The sequence below is a fragment of the Geospiza fortis genome, unplaced genomic scaffold (genome assembly GCF_000277835.1).
Source record: "Geospiza fortis unplaced genomic scaffold, GeoFor_1.0 scaffold246, whole genome shotgun sequence".
NCBI lineage: Eukaryota > Metazoa > Chordata > Aves > Passeriformes > Thraupidae > Geospiza > Geospiza fortis.
Window position 1 is genome coordinate 825738 of NW_005054476.1, and position 21874 is coordinate 847611.

At 39.9% G+C, this 21874-nt stretch overlaps 1 protein-coding gene across 1 annotated transcript in view; it reads right to left on the minus strand.

Annotated features, from left to right (window-relative positions):
* The window catches only part of ARHGEF28 (Rho guanine nucleotide exchange factor 28), a 106742-nt gene that overhangs the window by 64298 nt on the left and 20570 nt on the right, over positions 1–21874 (minus strand). The window contains 4 exon segments of the mRNA XM_031063008.1: positions 10598–10658; positions 12164–12210; positions 15943–16015; positions 19065–19342. Of these exon segments, the coding sequence (XP_030918868.1) occupies positions 10598–10658; positions 12164–12210; positions 15943–16015; positions 19065–19342 (459 nt within the window).

Below are 21874 nucleotides of genomic sequence, written 5' to 3' on the forward strand. Positions count from 1 at the left end.
CCTACACAAGTGTGCTGTCTGGCTCACTGGATATATTTAACACCAACCAGAACTGAAGTTTTCATTTCAGACATGCACAAAAGGCAGTGTTCCATGGACAAAGGGCAGTTTAAACATAGAGAGCTGATGTAAAATTTCTCACCTTTCAATTTCATCAATTATTCTTTTGTTCTGTTTTACGAGAAATGGTAAAATTTGCTTACTTCTGTGATACCTCCATTTGTGAATATTTTCTGCAAATCTGGCTTTTTTCACTTATAGATTCAGCTAAAAGAACTCACTCTCATTGGCCTTTCTAGACTTCTGTTCAGTTTAGGGAGGGGTGACTGGAGCTGAACAAAACACTCACCATGAGGAAATGCAGCCAATGTATTTAATGGCATTAAAATATTTTACATGCCTAGACATTTACTTTCCTGAATGACCTCCGTACACTGCATAAATGTTTGCACTGACTGCTCAGTTATTGCCTGCCCTCCCTTCCTTAAACAAGCTGCGTTTATTTAACATTCTAATAAAAACCAGTAATCAAGATTGTTAAATAATTTTTCAACAGCAGCCCTATTACATAATTCTCAGAGAATCCAACAACTAAATGTCTGCAGTGATAAAACCCTGAACATGCACTCCTGCTGTTTATCATCTCTTTTTTGTCTAAGTTCTTAGGCTTTTCACCTGCACACTGCAACCTCTTCTGAATAGGATCCTGCATGGGAATTTGTCAATGCCAGTCTGAAAGTGCAGATAAATTATCAACCTTAACCCCTACTTTTGAAGGGTTAATAGAATATCACTCACATTACTTGCTCTGTTTGGGCCTTGTGAAAGGCTTCTTTTTTCTTATTTGTAAAACTCCTTTATGCAACCATGAAAGATGTCATGCTGTTCTTTGCCACAAAGAACAGCTTCGCCGTACAGTCTTTGACTAAAAATATTTTGTTTCTTGCACTTTGTAGGGTGATCCAACCCACTTTTCACCTGCCACTCCTTCCTTCCAAAGTAGTGGCATTCGCAGGCAGCTACTGCAGGGATCTCACCGCTTATGAGATAAAAGGTCCTTTTAGCTGGAAAATATTAACCTCGCTTTCCACTGACAAAATATTTTTCATAATATATACCAAGATACAGATGGGAAGATAAAGAACAACTATGAGGGTTTATGTGTATTATCTAAGGCTAACACTTTTGATAAATAATGTAATGCCTTAAATTCTTTCAACCAATGCTTACCTAAATACATTCATAAAATCTAAATGTTTTTCAGAGATAGTACAGTGTATTGTGTATTGTCAGACCATTCCTGTGGTTCATGGCAAGACAGAAGGAAGCAAAGGAATGTCACCACATCCGCAGGCTCCGTGCAAGAGCACTGTTGCCTCCCTGCACGTGCAGTGAACAGCACTATAGTACCAAGTGGGTGGGCTGCCTGTCCCCACACACTGCTAAACCACAGCTGGCAGCTCTCTCTCTCAGGCAGAGCAGAAGGGGACAACCCTGAGCCACCACCCCCTCCCCAGATGGAGAAGAGACATATACAGAATGGAAAATGTGGCTAACAACCACAAACAGAGCAGGAGAGGGTCACTTTTGGACACAGGTAGAATGAGAGCCACCTAAACAAAAGCTCTGCCAAAACCACCCTGTTCACTTTGCTCTGGGAACAGTCTCCCCTGGTATCAGCAATGAAATTTATTTCCCCCAGCTTGATTCTGTCCCAGGCGCAGTGGAGCCTGCAATCCTTTCCCAAAGTACATCAAAGCATCTGACAAATAAAATGAAGTAGAAAGGGTTAGGTGATCTCCAGCACTGGTCTCTGTGACCCACAGGCACACATCGCTTCCCTACCTTCTTCACTCATTGTTTTTACTAATTAGAGCATACCTTCCCACAGAGAGGATCAGACAATGTACCTACACAAACTATCTGCTTCACCCTACATTAGACTTAAAAAGACTCAGCAAATATGAATTAAAGGCAACTAAAAGGAAAACATTACTAACCAGATGCCAGGCACCAAGCAACCGCCAACTGTAACACTGTTTGCCCATAACAATGACACAATGGCTATGAAGACTGTGGCTGCCAATATCTTCATAGGTCTCGAAAGATGGCTTGTCACAGACATGAAGTTTTACCATTTCTCTTCTCTAGTAAAGACCAGGGTCTTTCTTACGGAAGTCTATACAAGAATACTTAGAAAAGCTTTGCCACATCACTATTCTCTCCCTCTCCCTTTCCCAAATCATTGATGAACCAATCACTAAAGAAAAAAGGACCAAGCCCAAATCCTTGAGATCTTAGTTGATAACCTCATTCACCTATTCTTTATGATGCTCCTTATTGCTAAGTTTCTGATGGGAGATTCAGGCATTTTGTTTAAGGAACTGACCCATTATTTTCTTACTTTGCAAGCAGATGTCTCCCACAGGTAACAAAGCAGTTTTGGATTTAAACTGTTCAGCAGTGGATTTCAAATGGTCCAGGCAGGCAGTCCCTGTCCATCACCACCGCCCAATGTCATGGCAGTATTTGGCGGATTCCATCTCCCCCTCCCTCTCCAGCACCCTGTGGCAACCCACCCACACTGCATCACCCAGAAGGGATCAGAGCTGGGAAGGGCAGGGGAAGGAAGAACACAGGATTTCTTGCACTGCACGCTCTCCCTGCAAACAGAATCACAGAACCCCAGAACGGGAGGGACCACAATGGTCACCTGGTCCAATCTCCCTGCTCAGGCAGAGTCATGCCAGAGCACATGGCACAGGACTGAGCAGATGGTTCTTGAGTATCTGCGGTGAAGGAGACTCCACACCCTCTGGGCAATCTGTTCAGTGCACAGTCAATCACACAGTAAAGAAGTCCATCCTCAAATTCAGGTAGAACTTCCTGTGCATCAGTGTCTGCCCACTGCCTCTTGTCCTATTGCCTGTCACCACTGAGAAGAGCCTGGTCCATCCTCTTGACACCCACTCTTTCATAATTTATACACATTAATGAGGTAAACGCCTGTTTTCCATGCTTTCAACCCTGATGAAGCCATAGGTTTCAACAGGGTGGAGGACCATAGCCATTCATCATCACAGAGCCTGCTCCTCCCACTACAAGTTTAAAGCAGCAGAATCTGCACTCCCAGAAAAGCACAGTCCTGGGTGACTTAGGTATCAAAGCCAGCCACATTCTGACATGAGATTAAATGGCCCTGACCACCAGCCCATAAACCTCCTGCTCACATGTCCCCCTCATCCTCTGTTCTTCACTCTTCCATTCAAACAGCTGAAGACAAAACTCATCCACATTTGGGACCTCTCTTACTGTAAGAAGTAGATCTTCTGTAGACCTTGCGTAGACAGATAACAGAAATAATAAGGAAAAACATAACATAACAATACAGCACTAGAAATTGGGTCAAGTTTTCATTTACTTATTTGAGCAATTTTTGGACACTAGTGTAGAAAGAATACAGAGCAGCTGCTGCCTTCACAGACACTCTGCTGAGAGCAGTAGAGCACCCTATCCATCTCCAAAAGCACTGTTCTAAGACACAGCAAGTTCACTGAAACACTCTGCAAGGCAGAGTTCATGGCAGGCTGCAGGAAAAGCAGAGGCAATTTGCGCACACTGCTTTCTGGATTGCTTGAAGCTGGACTGCCAGTCCAGGAGTATTTATACTTAATTGGATTTACTTCCAAAGGATCTATCTTTTTATCATTCCCAGACAAGGCACATGGAACCACTGTGTTGCAGCAAATAATCCAGACTGAGAGAAGATCATGCTATCTAAATTTCTATTGACTTCCTTACTATTTCCCAGCAGATACATTTCTAATTTGAATGTGAATTACTAAATTAATTGTTGAGGCTACTTTTTATTGCTTTCTTTGAAAGCAGGGTGACAACTACACTTAGAACACCTATAACAATAACACTGTTATAAATGATAAAAATATGATGTTTGTGATATTCAATGAATGATGCATTCTCCTACAAAGAGGTCTTAGCCATAGGTACCTCTTTTGAAAAGCAGCAGCTTGTAAGTGGTGGGACTTCAGGCTTGTTTCTTTGATAAACTAAAAAGCAATGTGCCTTCACAAATTTAAAAGAAACAGCTTTGCACAAACCATACTAGTACTCCAAGATCCTTAGAAAACACTGACCAGACTGGGATAGAGAAGGGCTCAATATCTTTACAAAACTTGGGCAAGAACATGACCTGTGCCCAGTACTGACTCAACGTAGCTCCAAAAAGCCCATGGGCACACACAAAATCTTGGGTTTTGTCTCAAACTCTTTGTGTTGCTCAGTTCACTCACACGCTGCTAGGATTTCACAGCATTCCTCCAACCCAGACCTTTCTCATGTCTGGTTCATGGCTGATGGCAGATATTTTCTTTTTTATATCCTTTTTAAAAAACACCAATATCACTGTAGGGTAGCAAGCAAGCTCGGTTTAGGATAAGAAGCTCATTAATACTACTTTCATGTGGCAGCGGTCAGTATGCCCTGACTCTTGAAACAACCAGTAAGCAAAGCACATATAGAGATAATTTGCCTAAATGATCTCCTTGTCCAGTATCTATTCAGATCAAAAGACTAGCTGGGAAACACAGAACAAATGTGCGTGGAAAGCTCATCACGTTTTTGTTCAGTATCCTGATGAAAAGCTCCCTGATGAAAATAAGAGATTATTTGCAAAAGCAGGAGCACCAAGGGATTAATCTTCCTTGTTTCAGCTCCATGGAGGCCTGTGAGAGCAGGAACAGGGAGCGTGCATATTGCCTCATGTGAAAGCAAACCAAAGTTCGACTTGGACCTCGCTTCTACTGAAGCTGTGCCAGTGACTTGGGTATTGAGTCTACACTCACACTAGCAGACTGTGATGCCAAAATGTGCACCAAAGACCCACCTCATTAAAAATCCAATTTTCTGTGTTTCAGGGAAGACTTCAAGGGAAGGCTGCCTCTTGAGGAGGAAGAAAGCTGAGAAATGTTTTCTTGTGTGCACTCTCAAGACTACAACAGTTTACTTCATAATATATTTTTGGGTTATTTTTCACATTTACAGAGTAACTTGACATTAGATAAATCCCAAATTGCTCATTTATGTTAGCATGAAATGAAACTGGGTAGAAGACAGGCCAAAAAAAAGGTAATTTAAACATCAATTTTTAAAAAGCGCCTTTATGGAGAGTTATTCTGTTGAGCAAATTTGTTTGGGATTTTAGGCAGAGGAATAGAACAAGTTCTGGGAAGCCAGAAACCATATGTTTGTAGTGTGTTGATTTTTCTTTCTTTTTTTATTTCTTCCTTTTGAGGTTAACTTGAATTATAATGCCTCAGAAAATCAAGAGTGGAGGAAACTCCAAGCAACAAGAACTAGCTTGTTTCAATGCCTAATGCTGCTTCTTCCAGATTTCTCCCTAGCTTTTTAATTAAACTCAGTTGAGGCTGTGAGCCTCAACTGTGGAACATTCTCCCAGGAAAATGTGACTTCCTGTATCTTCTGTAGCTCTTAACTATTCTGCAGTTTTCAATGTTGCATTGTTTACAGACACTCCAAACAAATGTGAATATTTTTATCTACAGAAATAAGTTACTGTCATGTTTAAATGTTGTTTAAAGGTTGGTGCTGGCAGTACTGTGACAGACTAACCCAAGGTATGCCTCTAATGCAAGGAGCCATGCAAAGATTTTGCAAAGTGGAAGAAGCAGCACAGCTGCAGCCCAAAATCCCAGAGTGCAATTGTCACCATCATTAGCTGCAGTGGTAACTGTGCAATTTTCTTCAGTTGTTGTTTCTCTCTGCAACTTTCAAATCATCTACCTTTTGACTAAAAATTAGGGGTTTTAAATCTTCCTTTACCACAAACTGAACTTCTTTGGCACAACCAATCTGAGCATTTGCATATCTCAAATCATCCAAGTACTGTAGTGCCTCTTTATCAGCTTGCTCTCTACAGCCCTCTTTCTTTCAGGAAAAAATGAGTTGCAGAGAAAAAATAAGTGATATGCCCAAAGTCTTGTTAGAAATCTGTTGAGAAACTGAAGCAGAAGTCTGCAAGTCCTAGACTAGAAATGCTATTCTGGATCACTCCACCTCTCTCAAAGCATATATAAAGCAAAGACAGGATGGAAAGCTGCCAGAATATAAAAATGACTGCAAACAGAAAAGATCTGCACAGCCTGAATCAGAGGACTCCTGTAACTGTCTCAAATAGGCAACACTTAACACACTAACTTTCACTCTTACCTATCAGTAACCATAAAATTATTTCCTGTAGTTCCAATGTCAAAACAGGCACACTTGACTCCTAACATTTCCAAATGCAAAGATTCTGCCCTAAAAATCCCAGAAGAAAAAAATACCACAAAAAAGGAGCAAAATATATGACTGCTCTAAATACAAAATATAATATTTTTACAGACATATCAAAAACTGCGCAAAGGTAGAACTCCAGACAGCAGGACCATGTTTTTTTCTATCTTAAAAGAATAAAAAATTACCACTTTTAAGTCTTACCCATCATGGTGAGGAAATCTAATCAAAGAAAAGAACAAAACAGCAACACTGAAACCAGATTTTTCTGCATATTTCAGTAGAGGCCCACTGGTATACAGAAAAGAAGATCATTATGCCAATTATGTTCTGTTCCTTAAACTGATCTGTGGTTAAATGGGGATTTCTGTGGAATCACAGAAAATCAAAGGGCAGACTCTACTAAAAATATTTTTCAGCTGCCTGGTAACACAGTGAACTGCCAAAAATTTTGCATCAGTAATTTTATCTCTGGCAAAACATGGCTTCCAGGAGTTTTTCATCACTGGCAGAGCAAACACATAGAAGAGACAGACACTACTAGGTTGTTGGCAATGTAACATGGGGATCATGGAAATTATTTTGAAAAAATATTATCATCATCCCTTCCTGAAGTTTAGGGGAGATGTGGGGGAAAGCTGTATTTCCTTGGAAGAAAAACTGGGTGTTTGGGTCACCTTTCTTAATGGGAAAGAGAAACTTTTGCAGCTTTACAAATGGCCCTGTGAACATTATCTTTCCCAACCAGCTATGAAGAACAGGAAGGAATTAAAAATGTTTAAAAACCCATGCTCTGCTCACACTGGGCTCACATGGGCTTACATGCCCAGCAGTGACAGCATACAGTTGTCACCTCCTACACTTTTCCCAAAATGTACATACAGGGTTGCTGATTCTGAGAATGCCAATGCCTGGCAATAAAACACATACATAATATTGAAAGGGAAAAAAAAAATCCTTTTTTTGTTGCTTTCCATTTGCAGATATTGGTTTTCTCTCATTGTTTCCAGCACATTTACCTTAAATGATAAAAAGGAAAAAATTCCATGGGGGGGTGAGGTTTGGTTGGTTCGTTTTGGGTTTTGTTTAGCAGTTTTTTCTCTTGTAAACATAAAACAGACCTCTAACAATTTCCAAAGGAGACAGAAAGAGGGGAAAGAACACTGGCAGGTGTGACTAGTACTGGAGCATCTCCCTACAGCCTCTTGTTAAGCATGGTCTAGCATCCTGCTGTGCCCTACTCCTATTCCTTCTATTCTTAAATAGTGCAAACCCAAAACTCATCATCTTCTTGGCTTCTTATTGGCCCATCACTCCCTGGACTGATATCCCTGGGGCTCTTCAGAGATCCTGGAGGATGAGAAACATTTTGCATTAAAAAAATTGAACTACAATTCTCAAAACCAAACTACAAGACCTGGTGCCTAAGGCAGCCAGGTCCCAATCCAAAGATGAAGAAAACAGGGAGCAGGGAGCATTGGTGCCCTTTTACCATCCAACCAAACGCTGAAAGCACTTCTGCAAAAGCACTTCCCAAACTCTGTGGAGAAAGTGCCATAATGATCAACATGCTTGAAAGGGATGTCTGAGGAAGAACAGAGAGAGCAGGAACAGGAGAGCCCTTCCAGTAGTCAGTGCTACTTCAAAGGTCCCTTCCAATGAAAACCATTCCATGATAACATTGATTTTTTGGTGAAGATTTCTAAAGCAAGAACCACATAGGAAAAGGAGTGAGAAACAGAAGTGGGGGACTTTGTACCCCCATTGAAAGAGCACTCACATTCTCATTCTTACAAGTACTCTCTGATTTACACATCCAGCTACCAGTGAGATTCCAGAGTTTTCTTGTTTCTATTCATTCTTTTTCATTCAATCCCCTTTAGCTGTTTCCCTCTCCCCCACTGACTATTTGAATTTCTCTTCTTATCCCCCACTGTGTGCTTTTCCTGCCAAAACCGCTGCCATTTAACAGCACTCCCAAGCAAACTTTTTTTTTAAAGAATAGTTTGAAACAATTCAGGGTAAGAAAACTATGATATTCAGCAATATGGCTAAATGAGTCAGGTTAGAACATATGCTGATTTTTTACGTTCACATAAACCAGTAAGCAGAGCTTCAGTAAACTTAAAAATTTCTGGCTGACACCAAACTATTTCCATCCTTCTTCATCCCTCCCCACTTCTATTTTTTATTGCACACCCAACAGTCCACTCATTCCCTAGCCTATAAATCAGCCCCATCAGATCTCATACACAGTGCTCACTGGAAGCCTTTCAGGCTCTGCTGAGGTCAATGGCAAAATCCCACTGGACGTCTATGTGATGAGTGTTTTGGCCGACTTGAGCACACAACCTGGAGATGGGCAAGGACAGCCCACAGCAGGGTCAGCAGCAAGTCCATGCTCCAGTCCTTACACAGGGCAAACTGTCAGTTACAGAGACTTCTAAAACGAGTAGAACTGATTTCACTGCAGTTTTTCCACAAACAAGTCAACTTCTTAAACATACTCTAAAGTAATTAAGATAAAGGGGGTGACAGAGGGCTGCTTCTTTCTCATATAGGCATTACAACAAGGAGTTTTTCTTAGTTTAATACGAGATAATCCTGTGCTCAGGACACACTTCATATACACACATGTATGAACACACATAGGTATATCTACACATTTTAATTTTACTTTATATGTAAATAAGGTGCCTAATAAAATTTATTTAAATCAAATTATAAGCATCTAAAACTTGTCCAAATCATACTGAAATTCACCACTCTTTTTACCCTCTTAGCTCCTCTAAAAATCTGCACTACCACTCCTAACAGCATGAACCATGGCCAAAGTCACTTGCTTGTTCCTTCAAGAGGACTCATGATCTGATGCATCTGCCCAACCAAGCATCAGAAAATGAGCAGGTCTGAAGCCAGAGGGCCTGGCTTCTGCTTCAGCTGTCACAAACAATTCCATGCAAATGATGCCTTAGAAGGAAAAAGCATTTCAGGCGTAAGAAAAAAATATCAGCTATCATTTCAGGGTGGAGAACTTCTACTTTGTCAGCTTCTAAATTACTTTATGTTCTGTCCAGATGGTATAACTGGAACAAAGACCAGAGCCAATGTGGCTTTCATATTAACAAACCATAATCACTCCCCCGTGGCTCCACACACTCCCACACTGAGATACAGCCAATACTTTGGTCTTGCTTGACAAAACAGATTTGAACACATGGGCACTAACATCACACATACCTTGAATTTTTGAGCAAGGCAAAGAGTGGTACGGTGTCCTATTCTCAAAAGCACTAAAGTTAGAATGACTGTGAATATTAGGGCTTTTGCTACTAGTCCCAATTCCCTCGTGGTGCTCTCGTATTCCCTGTATCAGACAGTGAGAAAATCATCATCAAATAGTTGAAGTACAGGTATTTGGCATAACAGTAACTAAAACAATAGATAACTAGATGCTGACTTAGTGAGAGGTAATAAAATACTCTGCCAGCCTCTTATCTTAGAACTGTCTCTGAGTTTATGTCAGCTCATTTCCTTCCAACATATATCCCCCCTATGCATGCACATCTATCCCCTTCCTTTCTGCAACACCAAGTGAATCTTCACTTTGCAGCACCAAAATCTGTGTACAGAATGTCTGCACTTGGGCTGCTCTTTCTGAGCTCAGCACTGCACCACAGGCCAGTGATGTCAGAGTGGCAGTCTCTGCCTGGCACAGCAGCTCCCACTTGCAGAGCTTAGTTACACATTATATTTTCCAGCTTGCTGGGCTTTCCACAAGCCCATGTTTGTATATTGTTCTTGTAGCCTTCCACAAAGCTCGAAAACACCTTTCCAGTGGAGTTTCAGTCTAAAAATGTGCTGTCTAGCACAGCTGGCTATATTATCCTACCAGGCCCACAACTCACTGTGTCATTTAAACATCTCTACAGACTTTATTTCACCTTCAGTCACATATACGGCTTCAGTCACATATGTTTGCTCCATCAGATATGATTTTCAAGGTGGTTGGTCCTACAACACCTAACACATTACTGAAAAGTCCTGGTATCACATTACTGAAAAGTCCTGGTATATATTTCAGTACTGTTGGATACACCATCTGTGTATGCCAGAGACAAAAGAGGTTCACTCTTTGACATAGATACAACTGGCTGATTTTCAGCAAGTTACTCTGCAATGACAATTACCTTCACCTCTTTAAAAGAAACTGTCTTGTGTGTAACTGACATAACACTACCTATCAGAAGTTTTTGGGAAGTAAAAATTTTTAATTCTTTTTTACCTATGGCCAAAAAGACACTATCTTCATTTTCTTTAGAAGGACCCCCAGAGTCTCAGAAAGGCTAGAAACAGAAAAATTGAGCTATACTTCTGAAGACAAACACTGTACTGTATTTATGCTTAGTTGCAAACAGTGCTATAGGCTTTCAGAATTCAGTTCAAGCACTGTTCATTTTAGGCATTCTCATAAATGCAATTGATACAGCATGCTACTTCCATATGCAAATGAACTCCAAGGACTCAAATCCTAACCGTAATCAAAGAAGAGACCAAATCATATCTTACTTCCTATGCAAACTTTGATTTTCAGTCTCTTACAAAGTTTATTGGCTTATAGCCAATATACAGTGCTATGGAGGAAACAGCAATATTTTCTAAGATTAGAAATATTTCTAATGCCTAAGCTGTTCATACCTATAGAACAGTTCAGTTCACTCATTATAGGTTCATTATATCCTTTCTGCTAGATCAAAATAAGAGACAATCAGTATGGGACCAGAATCTTTTCCTCCCAGCAAGACTCGTGAGCTGCAATACTCTGCTCCAACACACACTTTCAGCATAGAATCCAAAATGAGTGCATACTGCAGATTTAATTCTGAGATGTCACAGATTACAATACCAACATGTGAGTTCCAAACAAATGGTCAATCTCCCTCACAGCTGGCAATAAAAAATTTTAAAAACCCAAGCAACCAAACAAAAAAAGCCTAAAGAGGTCACCACATTTATAAAAATTACTTAACATGTCAGCTCAGCAATATTCCAGTACATTCAAAGGTTATTAAAAGAACCCAAAACAAACAGTAGTCACTTGGTATTGATATCACTTTTACCAGATTTACCTGGTTTGACCAGATTTTGTTTCTCTCGATTCAAATTACTATTTTAGCTTCATACCCACCAAGGTACTAATCAAGCTCCTGTTTTAAAGGTACTTAAGAAATACCAAGACAAAGATTTTCTAGTTTTGTAAACAAATACATATAAATAAAAAGCAGAATATAAGACTAGAGATCAAATACAACTGACAGTAATACAGATGTAATGGCACTTCTCACATATTTTGGTCTCTCCCCAAAGCTGTTTAGATACCTCCAAGTAGATGACAATGGGAACTTGCAGTATTTTTTTGCATCAAACATTATTCCCATTTGCATCCTGTTAAGGACTCACAGCTACCCACAAGGTCTCCCTCAGGGACTAACTCCTCAGATGTAATGAACCATGCCGTCTGAAGGATGAAACTTACGCTGGACGTAGGTCTGGTGCTGACCCCAAACTGGCAGCTGCAAGCTCCCTAAAGGCACTAAGCTTCACCATAAATACAAGAGCTTTCTGGCCCCAAAGCAGAGCTTGCTTCTGCAAGCTGGCTTTCTAACCCACAACTACATAACAGGTTATTTCAAATAATTATCATCTACACACATAACTACTCCTGCAGCATAGAAGTAGCAGGAAGTGTTTGGCAGGCAAGAATTTATTTCTTAGCTCAAATAGGTACACAGAGGTTGCTGCTTCTCAGCCTAAATAAAGCTTAGCAATTGGTAAAAAGAGAAATCTGTACCTTTGTATCACCCTGGGACAACTCATCAGAAGCCAAGCTCACAGGACCTGCAAGAGCAAAGATTGCTGCCTTTCATAAGAAGGAAATTCAGTCTGGATCTGCTTTGGTTTCTGCTGCTGGTCTCTCTCCTTTTTCAGAGAGGAAAGGGGACACAAGAAGCACGCAGGCAAGACAGAACAATGGACATGGGCAGCCCATGCATCTCCCCGCAGCAGCAATCCCGTGGGCAGCATGCAAGCTGGATGCACAACAAGTGCTATTTTATTGTCACAGTTATGTTTGGGCTGATTAACCCCCACACGCTCAGAAAATCAACAGCTCAAGGACTGTGCCTCACACCAATGCACAGAGCAGCTGAACTCCGCTTTTCTTCTGCAGGGATATCATGCATTTTCTGAAATCAGACTTTGCATTTTTAACGCAAAAAGTAAAAAAATATCTTCACTTCACTGTTGCTCTTTTTTTTTTTTTTTTTGTTTGGGTTTTGGTTTATATTTTCTTCCAAGGGATACGAAGGAGACAGCAACACCAAAAAAAACCACCTCCCACACTTTTCAAGTTTTGCACAAATGCAGCCTGAAGGACTACTGTGAAACAGCAAAGATACAGGAATGTAAATGAACACAAGCCTCACTCATGCTTCCAGGAACATTATTGTTTAGCAAGCATATTTTAAAATCAAATGAAACTGAAATCATATAGATAGAGTCATCATGGTAAATATGCTTCATTTTATACTGAATCTTTCAACTCTAGGTTCATATCTGTTCTCAGACATCCTCTTAATTTTCCAGCTCCAGCAAACAGTTAAACTAAGTATGCTTCAGCAGGCAGCATAGGGTGCCTTGAGGTATATGGAACCTGGGGACCTTTACTGGCATTGAACAAAGCATACACTCAAGGTTTTAAAAAAAAGAGTTCTATCAACACATCTTGGAAAAAACAATTCAAAGACAGCTGCCCATTACCTAAATCACACAAGTTCTGAGATGCAGTTATGTGCCCATTGTAACCTGTTGTCCCTGACCTCAGCAGGGCCCCTGGACACTGGTAGGAGGTAGGACTGGGTCCATGCTGATCAGTACCACAGTCATTCATTTTGAATTAATCCACCCTCTTTAATTAAACTCCTGCAGCACTCACGAATATATCTCCCCTTGCATTCTAAAACAGCACAACCATAGAACACAAAATCCCTGGTGCTGTCAAACTAAACATTCCAGACACCACCTTTCAGCTAGTAGGAGCAGACTATTTCTTCTGCAAGTGCAGACACCTACTTTAAAGCTTGCATGAGAAGATTTTTCTACAGTACTGACATGCACTTGTCATTATTTTTATTATAATTATTATTATTCAGTTCCACAATTGTCAGAAATAAAAAGCAATTTTCTCTAGACAATATATACTGTAGCAACAATTGGCTTATCTTCCTGGTAACAGTGTTCAGTCAACTCATGGGCACAGAATTTCAAACTTAGAAAAGAGAAAAGAAAAGCACAAACTATAAAGTTAGCCAAAGTACCACCTACTTCACTTTTTGTTCTGCATCATGTCAGGAGAATGTATCACTCCATATATTTGAATTTAAGTTGCTATTGGAGATCAAGATAGCAGCATCACCTTACACTGACCCACTGCTTTCATTTGATGGCATTTCACAAGACATGGAGGAGATTGGCTATATCAGCCTCCTCTCATTAACAGCTCAAGAGTTCTGATAGCATGGGGTTTTAAAGGCCTGTTGGTCTTGACTTTAGGAGCGAGTAGCTACTACTTCTTGGAACGGCAGCAGTTTTAAAATCTGAGGGGGATACTTTCATGACATGAGTCTGCCAAAATAAAGTCCTGAACTTAGCAGACACTTTATAAAGGAGTTCAGTGCATGCAACTCAGAATGTAGTAAAGAAGCGCAATAATTTCATATAATTTTTGCTTCCTGCAGCAACAATTTTAACTCAATCTGGAACAAAGTTCTTTTGATTTCCTGAGTGCTGGCAAATGGAAATTTTAAGACAAGCCACTAGTCACCAGTAACCACCATTCAATGATTTTTTTTTTTTACTTGGTGGTTAGAAAACAGTCTGCCTTGCTGAAATATGGTAACCGATCAAACATTAAAATATCAGAAGATGAAAAAGCTTTGTTGACTAACACCGTACAAACAGTAGTTGTAGGCTTCTCATGTCTACAAGTAGATTATCACAGAGCATAGAACATGCAACATGTTTACTACAATCTGTTTGTGTTGGTCCTGAATACTTACAAAATGTACTTACCATACTTACAAACCTGCTTTTCCAGGTGTTGAAATGATTTTTTTTTTAAACATGTGCAAAGTAACTCTGATGCATGAAGGCACAAAAGTATACAGTTTCCATTGAAAACACATATAGCTAGGGGTGCCTGTGCCAAATATCTCTGGTGCTTATCAGAATCCAAAATGACTGTAGATGTCCTGAACCGGAGACTCTCCCGCTCTCTCTCTGGGCTATGAATACCCATTGATGTTTCCATTCTGCTTGTGCAAGTCAGATCAAATTAAAGCTGCTTTTTGTGAAAAATATGGAAGTAATCATCACCCACAAGTCACACTGGCCAAGTGACTGGCACATATAGACTGCCAATGAAGGCCATTCACTTTCTATCCCCAAGTAGCAGCATAAAGACCACCCTGGTCAGAGTAGAGTGCTCAGGTGAACACCTAGAGTAAATGCATTTTCACACTGTATCAGCAAGGCCATTCACAAAACCCACATAATAAATTCTCACTTGCACTTACAATAACAGATATGTAGCTTGTTAACAACTGCTTATTATTTCTCTGCAAATTTAACTTCTAATGGCAGAATACTTGTTGCCTGAAGATGGTCAGAAAAACTGGGTATAAAGCTGTTTTTTCAGCACAAGCAATGGCAGCATACACATTTAAATTCATTACTTTGTCCCTATTTTACCCATTCACTTGAAGTTACTAGCTGATGCCCTCCAAACTAATCCCCACCCTTTCTTTCCCTGTATCAGGTCCTGGTCCTGTCAACAGTTTGTGCAGGTGCTCAGATTTCTGCTGCCCTCAAGGAAGGCTGATGGACAAGTGATAAAAACTTTTAATTCATTCCTAAGAATCAGATATAAGTCCCCAAGCCTCATAATTCTGATGCTGAAGAATGATACTTTTTTGTGATTTTCTCTTCAGCTCTAAGACCTGCTTGCTCTGAGGTACACAGGGAGGTATTTTGGTAATGAAAGACCATTCTCACCCATAAGAGCAGTCCCACAATCCTTGCAGAGGTAAACTGCTCATCAAAATAGTGAACATCTAATGGAAACAAACGAGGACTTTGCCACATTAAGAAGTTTAGGCCGGATCCCAGAACTATCCATACAAATCACTACTCTGCTCCTATCTTTATTAACTTATTAGGCTTTACTGGAATTTGCAGGAGAGTTCATTCAGTTAAACACTGCCCTCTCCTGGAACCACCTGACATTTTTCTAGCTCTTAAAACTGAATCAGTTAAGGCTTTTCCAGCCACTATAAACGTCATAATATTTTGTGAACAGTTTCAGTCTGACATTGGAAAACCAAGCTCTGTGGGGAGTATCATGATTTACGAAACTCTTGTAATGTATGACTTACCTATTCCACTGTTCTCTACTAACAGGTCTCTAAAACCATATGAAACATGATCTTTCTGAATAAATAAATAGTGTATGAATCTGTGCCAACTTCCTAGAGCTTTGAAAGATTGCAACATTATGGAATAAAAACACTGTACCTTCTACAAAGCGTGTTGTACCGCAGGGCATTTTTGGACCTTCCACAGTCTCAACTTCATTTGAATTAAAACTCTATAAAAAAAATCAAAATTACAGTGACTGTATTTGATGCCCATGACATTTATCTAAAAACTCAAAAACAGTACCAAAGACTGACAAGCACTTATGTTATGAGCAATACTAAAATGACTGAGAGAAATTCCACAAGGAATATTTCATTGGCTACCTTCCAGAGGAAACTGACAGCAAGCCCTCAAGAGGAAAACCAATGAAATATTTTTAACCACAGAGAGAAGCCACCTCCTGCTTACATGAAAGATCCAAAGGAACAGATTTACCATTTGCATTTCACTGCTCACAACCTTCTTCTCTATGAGAAAAGCAGCACCACAGCTTTGCACAACAGCTCCATTCAGAATTCTAGTTTACATTAAAAGCATCCCTGTAAAGCAAGCAATTTTGATGGATAGGTAATACAAAGAGAATAAACTGGGACTAAACACTAACTACATGACAGACCCAGTCTGGAAGCCAGGAGACATTCCACTCCCCATGTCTGCAGCCCCTGGCCAGGCTGCTCCCTCACTCAGATACACACTAACTACATCACTCCTGCTCGAAAGGAAGAGAGGGCTGGGATACAGTCTCCTATTTTAGAAATTACTCTCAGAAATCAAAAACAAAGTGGGAGGAAGAAAGAATGGATTCTTTTGTGTGCTTTCATCTACTACTCTGCTTGCTTCTAGTCTTTCCCTCTAGTAGACTGCCTGTGTATTTGCCAGCTACCAAGATCTGCAAACAGAGAAAAGACGTGGTAACCTGAACACAAAAGAAAAAGCCAGGGATGACCCTGGGCTGAATACTGCAGCCAAACTAATTTGAAAGCCATGAAGCCCCACCTCAGTGGGGCAAGTTACATTTTTCTCGGCTCATCTCTTGCTGCGCTAGGCAGTTTCCCACTTGAACACCTGTCAGGCAGGAAAAGTCAAATGAAAGTTGGGAAACTATTAAACCTCTGCCTGGCACTGGCTGTGCTGCCTGCAGCAGCTCAGACTGCCTCATGGATCACCTTCTCCTGATGCCTAGGTCTCCACTGGAGGTGCACAATGAACCAACCACATCGTCCCACTGGAAGGCACCACTACCCCACAGCAATCTCTGCCCCAAGAAGGTCACACAGAATTCTGCAATTTCACATTCTTTTTCAGCAATTTCAACTATCTCCCCCATCTCTGTTGCCTAGAGTGGCCACAGGGTTTCCACTTTTTGAACTGCTGAATAAAGGCACGGCTTCTCATACAAGTGACTTTAGCTTACTGACAGCTTGTTTTAACTTTTCCATTACTGTTTTAACTGAAAGAACTGACACAGCAGAGAGTGAAGAATATACTTCAGAAAGATTCATGCTTTTATTGCATTAATAGATGTGCTGCTGTCTGAGGCAATCATCTCACACAAATCCAACACTACATGCCACCATTACTGAGACAAAGCTCCCTTTCTTCAGTTCATGACTTTCTGACTCAAGCATAAAGTAGCAATGTGGTCATTTGTACAGTCGCAAGACACCAGATGTACAGTCTTAGTCTTCTATAGATGAAATGAATACTCTAGGACAGCAGTAAATTCTATCTCTATTTTTAAAAGACTGTGTACTGTGAAATCTCTAATATCTACCAAAGATTTATAATTGCCTCCCAATGCTTTGGATACAACCAAAGAACTCAAAATTCTTGTTTGCAATGGAAGGAAAATTAATTTTACCTTTGCTTTTGGACATAATACATAGTCTAAAAACAACAGCTTTTGTATAAGAAATTAACTAAATAAACCATGTGATATTCCCAATTATTCTGGTCTATTCCTACTTGATTGAAAGTGCTGCAACACTGATGCTGAGCAGGAGGGGAATAAGGTCCCCGCAACAGAACCTAGACTGCTGCAACTAGAGGAATGGCAAAAGGGGAACCAACAAATCCAGGACAGTAGGCTTTTTCCTGAAAATACCAAATGCAGAATTTTATAGCTTTTCAGAGTCTTTGAGAATACCTAACATGCCACACTTTCTTTTTCCATTTCAAAGACTGAATGCAAAACAAGGACTTTGTGAGTGCAAGAAAAAGGCAATCATATAAATAACAATGCATTCTTGATTATAGTTCTGGTTTTCCTTTTGAGTTCATTATTGTTAACGGAAAAGCCACACACAAATTGCAGGGATTCTGCAAACTACAGAGAGTAACTTTTTTGTGTTGAAACAAATAAAAATCTCAAGAATGTGGTTATGTAAGATTATACATAAGGACTATTACAGTATGCCACGCCTTAAATTTCTATATTAAACATAACATCTAAATAATTTTCTAAGTTAAAAAAAATGCAGCATGAAATAAAGGTAACACAAGGAAAATCAGTGCCCAAATGAGGAAATGCAAAGCTAAGAATGGAAAAGAAAAGCTGAAGTTCAAGACCAGAAAAAAAGCCAACTTTTAGTGTGTTTTTAGCTCACTAGTTTTATGTATATTGTGCAGTCTCAATCTGAAAATACAGGTAAGCATCTGCATTGCTTTTAAAGAACTTAGACATTCAAGCATTCTCTTTATTATATTGAATCAAGAGATGTCCTGAAGGATATGACAACAGTGCTTCAAACATTTTACATTAAAATAAGAAAAACTAAACTAAACTCCATAGAAAAAGTCTGTACTCTGTATTTCTGCTGCAACTAATAGACCAGGGTTGGCTCTTGATAAAGGCTCCCAGGCATTACACTACCGGAAGAATGGAACTAAATCAAATATTTCAAGTACAAACACGAATACAATGGCAATGCAATTGAAGACACAGAGATTTCAGGGAAAGATACTCCCTTTAGAGTCCACCATGATTAAAAAACAACTTGGGAGGCAAAAGAGGCTTTTACAAAGTTCTCCACACCTCTTATGCTCCAGCTTCAGACATACAAAGTGCTGCACCTACACAAAGTAGAAACCCATACCAGTAATCACAAAATTATACTGGTGATCAGTGACACGGCAGCTTAAATTAAAAGGCTACTCAATGAAAACAAATCCAGCCTGAAAAGTGTACAGCTGGAAATCATGAAGAAAATCCGTGGTACCTGGTAAAGAAGAGGTCTGTCCCAGAAGTATTTTCTGAAGAGCTTAATGTCTGACTCTGGCAAGCGATGCGCAGTGTGACTGAACGTCAGTGCCAGAGCTACAGATGAATGAACAAACTGTATGCAGGCACCCTTGCTGATCTCTGCTCTTGAAATGTCAAGCGACTGACTGCCCTGGAAGCTGAAATGACAAACTCTTTTAGCCACAGCAGATGCCCTCTGCACAGGCTGAATGAGAGCGCTGCCACAGTGAGCTTCCGGCTCGCCTCCAGCACAGCCTGTCAGGACCCCAACACACCCACCGCAAAAACCAGAGTCAGAAAATCTGAATCAGCCACTGAAAACACAGCTGGGCAAACAAAAATGTACCAATGACTCTTTTCAGCCTTAACAACACAGAGCTACTTCTAGCTATCAACTGGGAAAAAACAATGTTAGCTCTAGACAGTTACTCAGTACTTAAAGAAGCCAGAATGAACAAGCTGTGACAATACCTATTTCTCCTAATTGCTGTAAATGAGCAAAAAAGTACCTTTTCCTGTCAACGTTGCCATTTATAGCAGTAGGACACAACTGGCAGCTAGCAATTTGTTATCCCACAAGAGTGAAAAACAGAAAATATCTCAAGGGAATACAGTATTGTTTGGACATAACAAACAAATGAGACAGTCATAACATAATGTACTGTACCCATGCTGTATTTTTTTTTAAGCTGAATACAGGTAAGTCTCACATAAACTACAGGCTGCATGGAGCCAAAACTGAAAGAACCGCATACCAAAATAAAAATGCATCCTAATTCTCGTGCATTTCTATTTGCAAAGAAAAGCCAAGAGTAAGAAGGGGTGTCTGATGCTTACTATTTGGTATCCCAAGACACATACATACACCCCATGCAGCTCCTCAGGACTGTACAGACAGAGCTCTAGATAGCTGAAAGGTGCCAGAAAGCACTTGTCCTTTAAGTTATTTGTCAGTGTGGCAGCTCTCTGGCAAAACAGAGTCATAACTGCAGCACTGTCTTCGTTGCTGATTCTCCCTCATTTGTTCAAACTTGAGCTTTCCTATGGTTCTGTTCTTATATAAATATTTCTTTATATATATTTTAAGGGAGGTCTTTACTTGTTTTTAGTGTGTCAGGATTCAGCTGATACAGTGCTGAGAGAGGTACCTGATAGTGCAGCTGGTCCTCTATCATTTAACTATTAACTGACTTCAAATGTAACAAAGGACACAAATAATAAACTTCCTACAATTGTAAATGCAAATTTACCATTTAAAATTATAATACGGGCAAAAAGCAGCAGAAACCAGCACAAAATAGGAAACTCTCCTCAGATAAATAACAGTACTCTCCACATCCCTTAAATGACAAGACTATTTCATAGAAAAGAGTAAAGAAAGCATTATACACACTTTGTAAAGATCTCAACAAGTTTGGAGTGTCCATTCTGTAAAGCCAAATCTAAGGGTGCTGCTCCATCCTCAATAGGTAATGCTAAGGCTGATGACCCTCCAGGCTGGGCTGCCAAGAACAGGGAAAGCTTAACCAAGCCCAACTTCATCACAAGATGGAGAACAGTTTCTCTTTGTTTAGGCTCTTCAAAAAAACACAGCAAGCAGATCAAAATCATCAGTAACAAACCCCAGCATTTTACTTGCTGGCAAGCATTAAAAAACACTTATTATCATCTGCAGAAATAATATAGCTCAGGTTCAGACCAACAAAATCCTTTTGGCAGAAGACTTTAGGTCTTTCACTGAAAACAGCAGTTACATACTTAATTGCATATGCAGAGCTACAGAATAGCTAAATGCTATATAATTTCTTCCATCAAAGAAATCAGCTGAAATTAGATAATTCTAGCTGTTAATTAATTATTATTTCTCTCATTCTCTGTATGTAATATAGCACTTAGCACCAGTAAATATCCCAATGGAGAAGATAGTTAAAAAGCAATTTTCCTGCAATTTGCCTTGTCTCAGCAACACAAAACATCCAGCAGCACAGCCAAGTATCTAAACTAAAAAATTTTAAAAATATTTTAAAAAGGGATATGATTTCTCAAGGCAGGCTGCTTATCAGGACAGTAAGAGATCTATATAAGCCTATAAGCTATAAAACAACACACACATACATAGAATATGCTGGAAAATTCCTGCTTCTCTCTTCTCAGAAGTTGACTTCATGTGCCAGTCCTTCCTCTCCTCTCCACTTTTTAGCACATAATCATCAAGTTCAATGGGATGAAGTTTAAAATAAAGGAGTACACAACCATGACTTAGTCACTAGATGCTGAATTATCATTCACACCATTCCCTGGCCTGTCTTCAAGAAGGATTTATTTGCCTCAATACATTTATTCTCAAACAAAAGGTCTCTGCAGTTTAAAGGCAATAAATAAAATATTCTCCAGTGCCACTCAACCAGTTTCTTACACTGATATTTTGGTATGAAGATAAACATAAGGGTTCCTCCCTGAGGGTCAAGTATTTAGGGACCATTGCTCTACAGATTTCAGAACAATCAGCTAAAATATGTTAGGTTTCCAGTGATTTAATAAATGTCACTGAAATTTCCATCTCTGTCCCTTCACAGATTCCTTTTGCACAATTGAAGGCTGCTGTCATGTCTCAGCCAAATACATACGTCCTCTCTGGACATTCTAACAGAAGAGTTGCCTTCTACAAGGTTGAATGTCTTCTCTGGAGGAAATGGGGGAAATGTCATTAGCCTCTTTCAAAAATGTTGGACTTAAGAGTGCTATTATATTCAAAAAATTCTTTATCTCCACATCCCATAGAGCCAG